We start from the raw sequence: 12,532 nt of genomic DNA, 5'->3' as shown, positions 1-12,532 counted from the left end.
CTATATGCTACAGCCCCTTAGATATTTCTTTCAAAACTATGCTTCATTCTATACCTGATTTTAAGGATTTTAAAACCATTAGAGTCCCTTAAACACTGGGTAGTTGGTTGAAAACAAATTGCCAGGCAAAGTAAGTCATAACAAAACAGGGCCTTTTCAGCCAGAACAGGTATTCCAAAGGCTTATCCATGCATCTATAACCCCCAGTGCTAGGTTTACAAGAAACCAATTCCAAGTCCAAATCCTTTCTTCAGACCAACACAATCATGAGTCAAAGAACACAAAGGAGTAACACCAGGGCTAACAGCTATTTAAGGAGATGGCAGAGGCACTCCTCTGGAGAAAGAGTACAACTTTTAAAAACTGATTTCTTTCTGTACGTTTCCAACCTTGAAAGTAGCAGTCCCATAAACTGCTACTTTGCAGGGCAGTGCAAAGGACAGAAATAGGCATCCTATAATTCTGTACAAACTACCATGTTTCCTACTCACATCAAGGGCAAAGTAAAGCAAATTTTAATTTAGACTCCATTTCCAAGAGTAAAGCAGTCTAGATAGCCTCAGTAACTTCCAGTTTACAAAACCAAATGTGGAATAAAAATATAAGCAACAATGTAATATTAAATAATATAAAATTATATCTTTTTAAATGTGTCACTGAGTTGACATGCAAATAAGTTACCTGCAAAACTCCAAAAATAAGTGAAAATGGGGAACCTGTGATTGGGTAAGCCAGCATCAAAGCCTGCTTTTGCCCTGAGAGTCAGCTGATCTCTGACACCATGCCTGAGACTCACTGGAGTCCAGAAGAGCCACCACAGCTAACTGGGCCTCTCTCAATGTGGGAGTTAGGTGGGGGAGATAAATCACCAGCACCCCTGATTCGTATCACAGAACCCTCAACTGATCATTTAAAGGGGTTTCAGAGGGTCTGGCAGAGCAGATTCTCTCAAGGATCTTGATTTCAGTACATACTGAATTCCTATTTTCCAAGGAAAGTAACTTTAAAATATTCCGAAACTCAAGGAAAAACAACAGTTTATACAACAGTGGAATTACCCACAAAGACTTTATTGGTATCAACATAGGAAAAATTAATGATATGTAAAAGAATAGAAGCATGGAAAATATGAGTAATGAGCAAAAGATATAGAACAAACAAGGATTTTAAAATCAAATAGAACATGTAAGGGAAAAAGTATAAATGAAAATGAAAACTGAACAAATAGAGGAGGGGAAAAAAAGAAAATGAAAAGTGAAAGAAGGCGAGAGGAATGGACAAGAAAACGACAATTTATGATGCCTAGGAATAAATCCAATTTATATTTGTAATCACAAACATTAATGTACTAAACTATTCCGTTAAAAAGGTATTTTCTCTGGCCTCATCTTTTAAGTGTGTCTCCTACAACTCAATACAAAGCCAAAGAAAGATCTAAGATTTTTAGATAAAGACTAACCAAACTATTGCCATGGTAAGTAATAACAAATCAAAGGCAACAGCATTCATAGAGCTTCAGAGTCACTACATAGTTATAAAAGGTTCAATTCACCAGGGACGATAGAAAAATTCTAAATTAAAATGCATCTAATAATAAAGCCCCCCGCCCCCCAAAAAAGGGCAAATACTGATGACTTTAAGGGAAATTGAGAAATCTATCATAATGAGCTCTTGAGACTCTTCAGGAAATAAATCAAGTATAAGGTAAGTCAGTAAAGAGATCTGCATAGCACAACTAACAAATTTGCTCTAATGGACACAGCTCCACAATTGGGGAATACACGCTCTTCAAGAATACGTGGGACATGTATGAGAACTGATCACACGTCCTCAAATTTCAGAAAACGTTAGTAGCCTATATTCTCTGGCAAAATGGTAATAAAGATTAAGACAACTGTAACACCTATGGCATTTGGAAATAAAATAACCAACGGTTAAACATTCAAATCTCTGCAAGAATTAAGAAAAAAAGACACAAAAGAATAGGAATGAAAAAGGGTCAGAACTACAGATGCTGTGGAAACTAAAAAAATAATATGGACAACTTCATGTAAAGAAAAATTAAGATGAAATGGGGAAGTCCCTAAAAATTTAATCAAAGCTGACAAGAATAATATAAAATCCTAATGAGCCTATAACCCTTAAATGGAATCAATAGTTAAAATTCTTCTCTTAATGACCAAGTTGCTTTAAAGACAAGGTGCAAATTCGAATTCTTCCAGACAATTGAAAAACTCATTTCACGAGGCTAATACGACCTTGATACCACAACCAGACAATGACAGGACATGCAAGAGTATTATGGCAAAAATCCTCAATAAAATATTGGCATATTAAGTCCAGCAATGTACACACACACACACACGCACACACACGCACACACACACACACCATGACCAAGTTGGGTTTATCCTAGAAGGTTAGTTCAATATTAAAAAGTCAACCACTATAATTTAATACATTAACATTAAAAGATAAAACAATTCCACCACTTCAATCAATGGGAAAAAGCAATGAAATTCAATATTCATTCATAATAAAACTATTAGCAAACTAGAAATAGAAGAGAATCTCCCTAACCTGATAAAGGCCATTTATGAGGGGCATGGGTGGGGGGGGGGGGCGCGGGATATGCTCAGCAGAAATGTTGAAAGGATTCCCTTTAAATTGGGGCTAAGACAAGGATATTCATTATCAGTTCTTTTCAACACTACTACACAGTACAGAAATAAAAGAAGAAATTTTTTAAAAAGGTGTAAGCATTAGAGAGGAAGAAAACTACTATTTGTACATGATATGAGTATACAAAAATTTAAAAGGATATCTAGATACATTATTAGAGCTAATAAAAATTTAGCATGGTTGCCGGATCCAAAATTCAACACATAGCAACAATATATCTATAATCAGAAACAACCAGTTAGAATAGAAAGTGTAATTTAAAAAAACTTACCACAGTATTAGGAAATATAAAACTCATAGATAGAAAACTAATATAAGACGTGAAGGCCTTTATGAAGGAAAATTGTTAAAGTTTATTGAGATATTAAAAGAAGACCAAATAAATGGAGAGATATACAATGTTTTTGGCTAGGAAGACTCATTTTTGAAAAGATATCAATTTTCTCCAAGTTGATCAATGGATTCAATACAATCACAAAAGGTAATACACAAACTAGAAAATATATGCAACATGTTTAAATGACAAAGGATTGGTATCCGGAATATATAAAGAAATACGAATCAATGGAAAAAAGACACACACCCAATAGAAAAATGGACAAAAGACATGAATAGTTATTTCACAGAAGAGGAACACTTTTATATATGGAAAAAAAAAAACCCACTCAATTTCATTAGTAATCAGAGAAATGCAAATTAAATCCACAGTAAGACGCCATATAACAGCCATCCATTTGGCAAATATGAGACAGTCAAGACCAAGTGGATTGCTGAGACATGGCGCAATGGCGCTCAACCATTGCTGGTGGGAGTGGAAGCTAGTACAACCACTTCAGAAAACAGTTCGGCATGACCAAGTAAAACCTGCTACTAAAAGGAGAGGCTCTCAAATTTTTGGTCTTTGAACCTCTTTACATCCTTAAAAATTACCGAGAACCTCAAATGCCTGTTGTTCATGCAGGTTATATTTACCATCATTTGCCACATTAGAAATTAAAACAGACATTTTCAAAACACAAAAATATACAAGTTATAAACATGATTAGCTGTCAGAATGATGCCATCATATACTAGGAAACTAAACTCGTGAAAAATGAGAGTGAAAAGGACAAATAATGTCTTAGCATAGTTATGAAGATAGTCTTGTCCTCACGGACCCCTTGAAAGGGCCTCAGGGACCCTCAGAGGTCCCTGAACCATACTTTGAAAACCACTGCCCTAGAGCAACTCTTGCACATGTGCACCAGGAGACATGTACAAAAATTCACTCATTCCTCAACACATCTACCTTGTGCCAGGCATCTTTCTAGACACTATGAATGTCTAAACAAACAACATCAGACAAGACAGACAAAATCCCTGCCCCCATGGAGCTTACATTGTAATTGGCAGAATGTTCATAGCAGCATTGTTCACAATAGCCAAAAGTAAAAATGAGCAGAACGGATAAACTGTGGTATAGTCATGTGATGGAATACTATACAGCAGTGAAAAAAAAACGAAATACAGTTACATGCATAAACATGAATAGGAATCTCAGAAACAACTGTCAGAAAAAAGTAACTGAGGAATACATCTAGCATACCAGTTACATAACAGTTTGAAATTAAGTAAGTCTAAACAACACATAGGAATACATATATAGATGGTAGAACCATAAATAAAAACATGGAAATTATTAACCAAAAATCCAAAATAATGTTTTACCTTCTGTGTGGAGGAAAGATAAATGGGGGATTCTAGGCATCTGAGAATGTTCTAGTTCTTAAGCTGACGGTTAAGTGTATGTGTGTTCATCTTATTTATTTCAAAACAAATATTTTAAAAGATATAAGGCTAATGCAATACAAAATATCATTGACAAAGAGAGGGAATATCCCCTAATATTTCAGCCACTGTGGTGCATTGCAAATCACCTAATTATTGAAACTGGTGGTGAAAAGGAATGAGTGTGGGCTGTCTTTCACAGAGGTGAACTAGACTCCCACAGGGTCAGTATCCAATGAGATTTTATTGTGAGCAGTACCTTAGTACTGCTCTTCCCAGTAGGCTAGGAGTCACTGGCATGATTCTGGTTAATTGGTTACTTTGTTCATTGGGTATGATTATTTGTATAAAGCTGATGGATGCTGCAGATTCCCCCTCCCCCCAAAAAAAATTCTGATAAAGACTTCACCTCCTTACTGAATTCTGTTGACTTTCAAAAGTACAAATTCCCTTTGGCGCATTCTTCTAACAATGCGTTTATGTGTTAAGTAATCCAAAAATACAGAAAATGCACGGTGGCTGTTGACTGTTTCTCCACATTGATCAATAACAGGTGCCAGGCTGGTCACGCAAATGTCATAACAATTTTGCAATCACGTCTTTGCCAAGGTCATCACCAGCAATACTATTTTGCAGATTAAATAAAACAGTTAAGGTGCAATTTCTCCTGCTTTGGGGTATTAGCTATACGTTTTGGTGTACGATTTATAATTTGAAAAAATAATTGATCTTGAAACATTTGTTCTATCTCCTGTACCCAAATAGGGCAGGCTAAAGTTATCTCAAGTTAGGGAGGTGGTACAAGAGGTAGACTAGGCCCAGCAATAAATGGCGGGCAACATATTCCCAGGAAATAGGGAAGTAGAAAGTAGATTCTCTAGATCCAATCTCCCCAATTTTGTCTAATACAAGGGTGTCAACTCATCAGAAAGTTCTAGACATTGCAGTAGGTATTTAAAAAACCTCGGGTAGCCAAAACCCAAAATCTTACCCATATGAAAGCTACAATGGACAATGCCACCAGGGGGTGCTAGACTGCAACAGGTAGGATGAGTGGCTGGGCCTTCGGCACTGCCCCACTCTCTTACAGGCTATGCTGCCCTAAATGGCACACGCGTACCTTTGCTATATCAAATGGTAATTATCATACCTGTAGGTTTTTCCTTCCTCTCTAATAAGAAACAGAAATGAGGGAACCTTTCTCAAGTTCTTAGGAAACTTCCACTCTATCTCCCCAGACAGGAGAAGGAATAGATAGACAATCCTCTTAGTCAAAGCTGGGCATCTGTTGGACCATGATTTACTAGTGAAAAGAGTTATTCTATGTTCAAAAACAAACGCCAGCTGCTGCTACCTTTTATTTTTAACTTGTATGTGCTCAGACACAAAGGGTTCTCTTTATACTTTTCCTCGTTCTCATGCCGAGAAATGACGTATCCTTTAGCTGCTTGCCTCTGGGTGGTAAGGAGACCAGGAAAGGGGAGTGGGTAGGATGGGGGACCATTTCCTTCTCCGTTACAGCCTGCATATCTGCTTTACCGCCAATTCATCCTTGTTGCACTTTTGTCTTGAGGGGTTATATGTAAACACCCTGATATCTCTGAGTACTCTGCAAAGACTTGTGGTTGAGCTAGCTAATCGAATCAGGAAATAGAATCCTTCTGTTGCCTCCACACCTATCACCTCCTAGCCTTCCCTCTATCCAAGGCCAGAGGCTTCATAACCCTGTATTCCCAAGACTTTTGAGCTTGAAGTACTGGCAGGAGCAGTAGTCAGATTATGAATTTGCTGAACTTCAGTACCAGGCCCTTGCTCAATTCAAGTTATCCAAGATATCAAATACATACAACAAAAGAAATTTAGACTCAGGTTCAGATGGCCTTGCTGAGATTAATAGTTTCATGAGTGGAAATTTTCCTGATTTTAGCTCCACAGAGGACAGGAAAGAAGCAAATGGATACTAATTACTAGTAAGATACAGAAATCTGTTTTGAACAAGGAGGCTGGTATCCTTGGATTATGTAACCTTTTCTTTCTTCATTTGGTTTATAGAATTTGTTTCTTCCTAGAATGTTGTCGTTCATGTTTTTCCAGGCATGATTTTTACAAAGAGTCTTTTCCCGAGTTACAGGAATATATAAGTGTAGGGATTCCCTACTGTAACTGGGAATCTCGGAAGGAAGGTGTGCCAATGTCATCTTCTTTTCCAGTAGTGTAAGAATCCTTTGTCCTATAAGCTCAGAGGTGACAACAGTGACCTGACTTGATATGGAAGTGAATCCAGTGTAAGTGATATGTACGTGAATTAAGTATTAAATAGGTAGGTAGTTTTTTCTAATGTTAGACAACTGCCTGTTTTTTCTATATGGAAATCAGAGAGATTAACTTTTGAAATATTTTCAGCTCATTCTCCTGATCACAATGTTAAAAATCATAATCTAGCAATGTACACCGACCAAAGACTCCCTCTTGAGATCTATGCACACCTATATTAAATTCCTTTTAGCCTAGTAAATATGTGACACATCTTAATTACCCCAGGGCTTCTTTAAGGAACTTAAGTAATAGCAGGATAGGGTAACACAAAGCTGGAGTCTGTATTTCCTCCAGAGGCTTAAATTGGCTTAAAACTTTCAGAGCTGCACCCCCCCCGCCCCCCTCCCCGATTTAGACCCCAATTGGAGAAGGGGAAGTGAGAAAATGGAGAGATACAAAGGTGACAATTTTCTTTAATAATTTGTTAACATATTTAAGTACCAGCTAATGAGTGACAGGGAAGAGCGATACAGGCCCAGTCTCCCCTTCGAAGACCTACACCTGGCAGAGGGAGAGGCATGATGCTGACAGATAAGGGTGCAAAGCTTTCAGGCTGCTGTGGCAGAAGGTTTAACGAAGGACGGTGGGGGCACGAGAGGAAGGGGTCAAATCTACTTGGAAATGAAGTAAGTCAGGAAAGGCTCCAATGGGTTGGCAACCTTAGATCTGAATCGTGAAAAAATCAATGAAAGACAGATGAGAGTGGAGAAGGGGACCGCAGACAGATGGTCATAAAGAAATGCAGAGTGTGTCATCGTAGAAACTAAAAAACTGTGACAGTGTCAAGAGAGCGGTTCAAAGCTTCCAATGGCAAGACGAAGTATAAAGAAAAGGTTCAATGGGTTTGGGGAATGAGAAGTTATCCCTGACCTTTGCTAGAGCCATTTTGATGGAGCAGCAGAACAGAAGCCTGACTGCTCTGAGTTAAAATGGGTGAAAAGCATATGCGGGGGGGGGGGGGCGGCGGGGAAATGAGTAAATTTCACTTATGTGGAATCTAAAAAACACAAAACAGAAACAGAAACAGATTCAGTTACAGAGAACTGATGGTTGCCGGGGGGGGGGGGGGTGGAGGGGTAAAGATGGGTGAAAAGGTGAAAGGGAATAAGAGGTACAAAATTCCAGTTATAAATTAAAAAGCCACAGGGATGGAAGGTACAGCACAGGGGATATAGTCAATAATATCGTAATAAATCTGCACAGTGACAGATGGGTATTAGATTGGTGATCACATCATAAGTTATATAAATGATTCACTATGTTGTACACCTGAAACTAATATATTATATGCCAACTATACTTTAATAAAATTTTTTTAAAAGAGTAAATAGAAGACAAAAAAGAGGTGACAACAAGTGTAGACTATTTCTTGGAACTATTTGCCTTTTTACTTTCAAGTATACTAGCTCAGCTACAGTTAGGCTTTACATTTCTATAAGAAAATGACTCCCAAACACAATCTACTAACTTAAAAACAAGTTTAGACACAATCCATTCTTTATGAAACTCCTATATTATTTTAAGTGAATGATATAAAATCAACATTTCTACAGATATACTCTGCCATCACTAATTTTTCTTTCATATAGTTAAAAATGAATAACACCTATAATTGATTACAGTAGGAAAAGGTTCTTTATTTTACATATCATTGGTACACCAATACATCGAACTGCCTAAAAGCAGTCTTGGAAAACACAACTGTCAGTTATATCTCAAATGGTCAAAGACCAAGTCTGTGTTGCAACCTACTTCATTTATGACCAGATGACTGCCATAATTTTAAATGCTAATAATCTCTTTCATATTCAATGTTACAAATGATTTTATGCTACAAATGTTGCAATTTTTTAAAATAAAAATATCTCCAGTTATAGTAGACCTTATCTCCAACTGGAACCAATCTTTGCTAGTCTACAAGTCTTTGAAATAACACATCAGTAATTTTCCCTTCTTATAGATGACTATATTTATGTAATTGGGTTATGGGGCAGGGGGCTCATACATGTAAATCAGATTATTTCCATTTTTTAAAAAATGCAGATGAAAATGAGTTTATAATACCCTATCTCTAGTTAAATTGTCAAAACAGTTTACTAAACTAAAATAAAGCCAATACGATACTTTGGAAAATATAATTCTAAGAGCATGCAACATCAAAATCTTTCTGCTATGTATGTGAACCAAAGGTGCAGAGCCCAGGAAGAGGACTGTGGCACAAATACATCTGAATTGCTTATCCAGCTAAGAGGAGTAAAGAAAGTAATTTAACTCAGTGTAAATCCTCTTAAGATAGCTGCAAAATATAGCCCACTGCTACTCAAAAGGGATCTTCACTTAGAAATGTGCCAATCTTAAGAGCTAAATGCACTTCAATTCTCTTATTATTTACCCCAACCCATTCTAGTCATGAACTCACAACTCACAGATCTCTTATTAACTATTACTGTCAAAGCCACAGAGATTTCTCAATAGCATCTTTTAGTCATCAATCCCTTATCAGAGAGATAAATGTAACTAGTACTTAGTGTACAAATACCAAGAAATGACAAACAGAATCTGGGCTAATTCTCAAAGTAGAAACATTAGTTATTTTAAGAAATCCCTTGATAGAGAAAGACTGCCTTTCTCTCTAGAAAACAAGACATATGTTAGAACCACAGGTCCATATTCACCATCTGGTCTAGAACAGGAGAGGCATTTAAGCAAAGTAAACTAAACCAAATACTAAGTAGGTATAAATGTGCATGCTCAAACAAATACTCTATTCTTTGCTTAAAGTCAACTTACTCCTTGTCATGGAGAGCAGTGCTTTAAGATACAAATTGTTAATTAATGCAGAAAATAAGATGTTAAAAGCTAGATGTTTTTCTAATAAAACAAACAATCATTAAAATAATTGGGCTTGAAGCATATACTTACTATAACTTTCCATTCTTACTTTTTATAACTAAACACACACGTATACAAAACAAACCCTAGCATTTAATATGTGCAAAATTGCTTACCATTTATTTTAACTTTGGTTAAGTATTACTTTAGCCTATATCAGACAAATGGAAGCTATACAAATGATTACAAACATAATAATGAGGTAAGTTAAAATTCTACTAGTGCAAAAAGCAAGCATATGCCAAAAGCAAAGCATATGAGTTAAACAAATGCAGAATGAAGCTCTCACCAAGGGAGGTGCTGGGATAACAAACCAGAGAAGCTCCTTGTAAACATTGTTTGTAAAGTACACATTTAAAGATTAAAGATTCATACAGCCACAAAAAAAAGGTATTCTAACAACACCATAGTAGTGCATTTATTTTACCTTTAGAGTTTGGAAATCACTCATTACGTGTCTAACAATTTGCATATTAATTAGTGAGACACATTAATTACAAATACTGCAGTATAAAAATCCCAGTTCTTTACAAAAATTATATATTAAAATATTCTATACACTTTAAATTAGTAACTGGAACATACATATATATCAATTCTGAACAATTAAATCTATCTTTGCTGGGAATATTATACATGAAGTTTGAGGACATAGCTACTCAGTCAACCTAAACTGGCATAAGGTTATAAGGTATAAAAAAGATAGACCTGTGCCCCTGCATTTACTGCAGCTCTTAGTTTGAAATATCTTTTCTGCAATTATTGCTCTGTATATCCATTCTCGATTTAAATAGGCAGTGGAACCATGAATTCCTTCAAGGTTTAAAACAGGTTACATGTAGCAGAGTGTCCATAAAGCCTATCTGCGTCTTTAAGGTTGTAATGGAACCTGAGTATGCTATCTAATGCTTATATTTCAGTTGTAAAAAAGTTTATACAATTTCGAGGTAAAAACAATGCAAAAATAAAACATTTAGAGCATTTACAAAAATCTTACAAATGTTTAAAACACTATTTCAAAATTTGTGTCCTTTTAAGGTGCTTCTTTCTGTCTGCATTAAGGGGGACATATACTTTAATTTTGCATTTTAAATAACGAACGCTTTAATTTCAGCAAAAGCAAAGATAGGGCCATTAAGACATGTTGAAATGTTCAGGGACGTACTTCACTTCTGATGAAAATACAGAATCTAAGTGCTGAAAAGGACCTTAAAGGTAAATTCTTTTAACTCCCTCATCTACTAATGAGGAAACTGAGGGCCAAATAAGTTAAGTGCTTTGGCCAAAAATATATTCCAATATATCACTCTAGCATGAATCAAGAAAACCCATTATTCTTTTTGTATTTTGCCATGATTCTTGGAAAATAATGAAAATTCAAAAGCAGAGTTTCTGAACTTGCTTCTTTCTTTTTTAATTTCTTAAGCTCTGTGCTAACCGTAAACAAAGAAATCAAATGCCTGCCAAAACTAGGATCGTGAATATTAACTAGTGGAAGAAAGTAGTTAGAGGACCACTACTCACACAGAATAAAGGTAAAGGGAGTAAGTACTCAAAGCCAGGGCCTTTGCAGTGTGGAAAACACTTACTATATAAGACAGCACAGTGTACAGCAGCCAGGTACTAGAATCATCTCAATAACTCGAGGATGAATTACACGGCCTTTATAAAAGATACTGGGGTAATAATACCTTCTACATTTTATCTTAATTTTCCTATTTTCCTTAATAGAAGAGCTATAAGGAAGAATCCATATACTAATTTTCAGAGAGTCTTTTCTTCTTTTCTATTTTTATTTGGATCTAGAATTGAGCAAATACATTTTAAGAACTTACAAATTCAAATTCATGACTGCTAGAAATACAAACAATACTCTTTTAAATGATAAATCTTCATAACCAGTTACTAATAAATAATCATAATCACAATAGCTTCAGTAAAAAAAAAAAAAAATCAATTTAAAGGTGCTTTTTTATTGTTACCTTGAAGCCACCGAACTTGTGTAGCTGGTCCATATCCCTTTTCATTCTTTGCTGATATTCTGAACACAATGGCAGGTCTGGATGTATAATCAATATGTGCATTTGCAAGTTGCCCCGCAGTTACTATACATGATGTCTTAAGACCACAATAAATCCTCATAAATACAAGTTGACTTGGATTATCTTGTATTTGTGCTGTGCGAATCGCCAAGTAGGCTGAGTATTCCAAAATATTTCCAGAAGGTGAAGTTGGAGGTTCCCAGGAAAGATGAATACCTTCGACATTCTTGAACAGAGGGGAGGAAACAAAACAACAGGTAAAGATTCTGAAGTTTTCTCTAATATCACTTATGTTGAGTTTATATCTTTAGAATACAAGATGCTGCTTTTTGCTATGGTAACTGCATTAGGCGTTAGAACTTTTATCGTTGAGTTTTAAGAACCTACCTTAATTGGATCTGCAATGTTTAATTCATTCCCACTTTTCAAAAACATTAAGTAAGCTTAAATGTCTGCCTGTACTATCTCAAGAAGAGGATTTTTCTTACTTGAAATGATACCTTTTCTTCTCTAAGGAGAGGCAGGACCTTCAGATAAAATATAATCCAATTTCATGTATTCTATTAGGATTCTCCAGCACAAACTTTTCGGTTTCATAAACGAGAACAAAATTAGTATTAAGAAGCCAGATTTCCCTTTCTGTAAGTTGGACCCTATAATTCTGCTTGAAATTTAAGCCTTAAAAATATTGTGATTAGCAAAAAACATTTTTTAAACTTTTAATTTACCCCTTTAAGATATCTCTCATTTCATCAGACACTACCAAGAATCTCTAAACTGACAGTTTTACTTCATGTACAAAGTTTCAATAATTTAAATCACCAAATCTCGAC

The 12,532-nt window shown here is 35.8% G+C and overlaps 1 protein-coding gene across 1 annotated transcript in view; it reads right to left on the bottom strand.

Moving 5' to 3' along the window:
- Positions 1-8,377: 8,377 nt before the first annotated feature.
- The window catches only part of HCFC2 (host cell factor C2), a 34,084-nt gene continuing 29,929 nt past the window's right edge, over positions 8,378-12,532 (bottom strand). Inside the window, exon 15 of the mRNA XM_016127037.2 lies at positions 8,378-11,925. Within this exon, the coding sequence (XP_015982523.2) occupies positions 11,611-11,925 (315 nt within the window). The 3' untranslated portion in view covers positions 8,378-11,610. The remainder of the gene's footprint in view (positions 11,926-12,532) is intronic.

The sequence above is a fragment of the Rousettus aegyptiacus genome, unplaced genomic scaffold (genome assembly GCF_014176215.1).
Source record: "Rousettus aegyptiacus isolate mRouAeg1 unplaced genomic scaffold, mRouAeg1.p scaffold_m13_p_2, whole genome shotgun sequence".
Lineage (NCBI taxonomy): Eukaryota > Metazoa > Chordata > Mammalia > Chiroptera > Pteropodidae > Rousettus > Rousettus aegyptiacus.
This window is presented reverse-complemented; position numbering and strand designations above follow the sequence as displayed.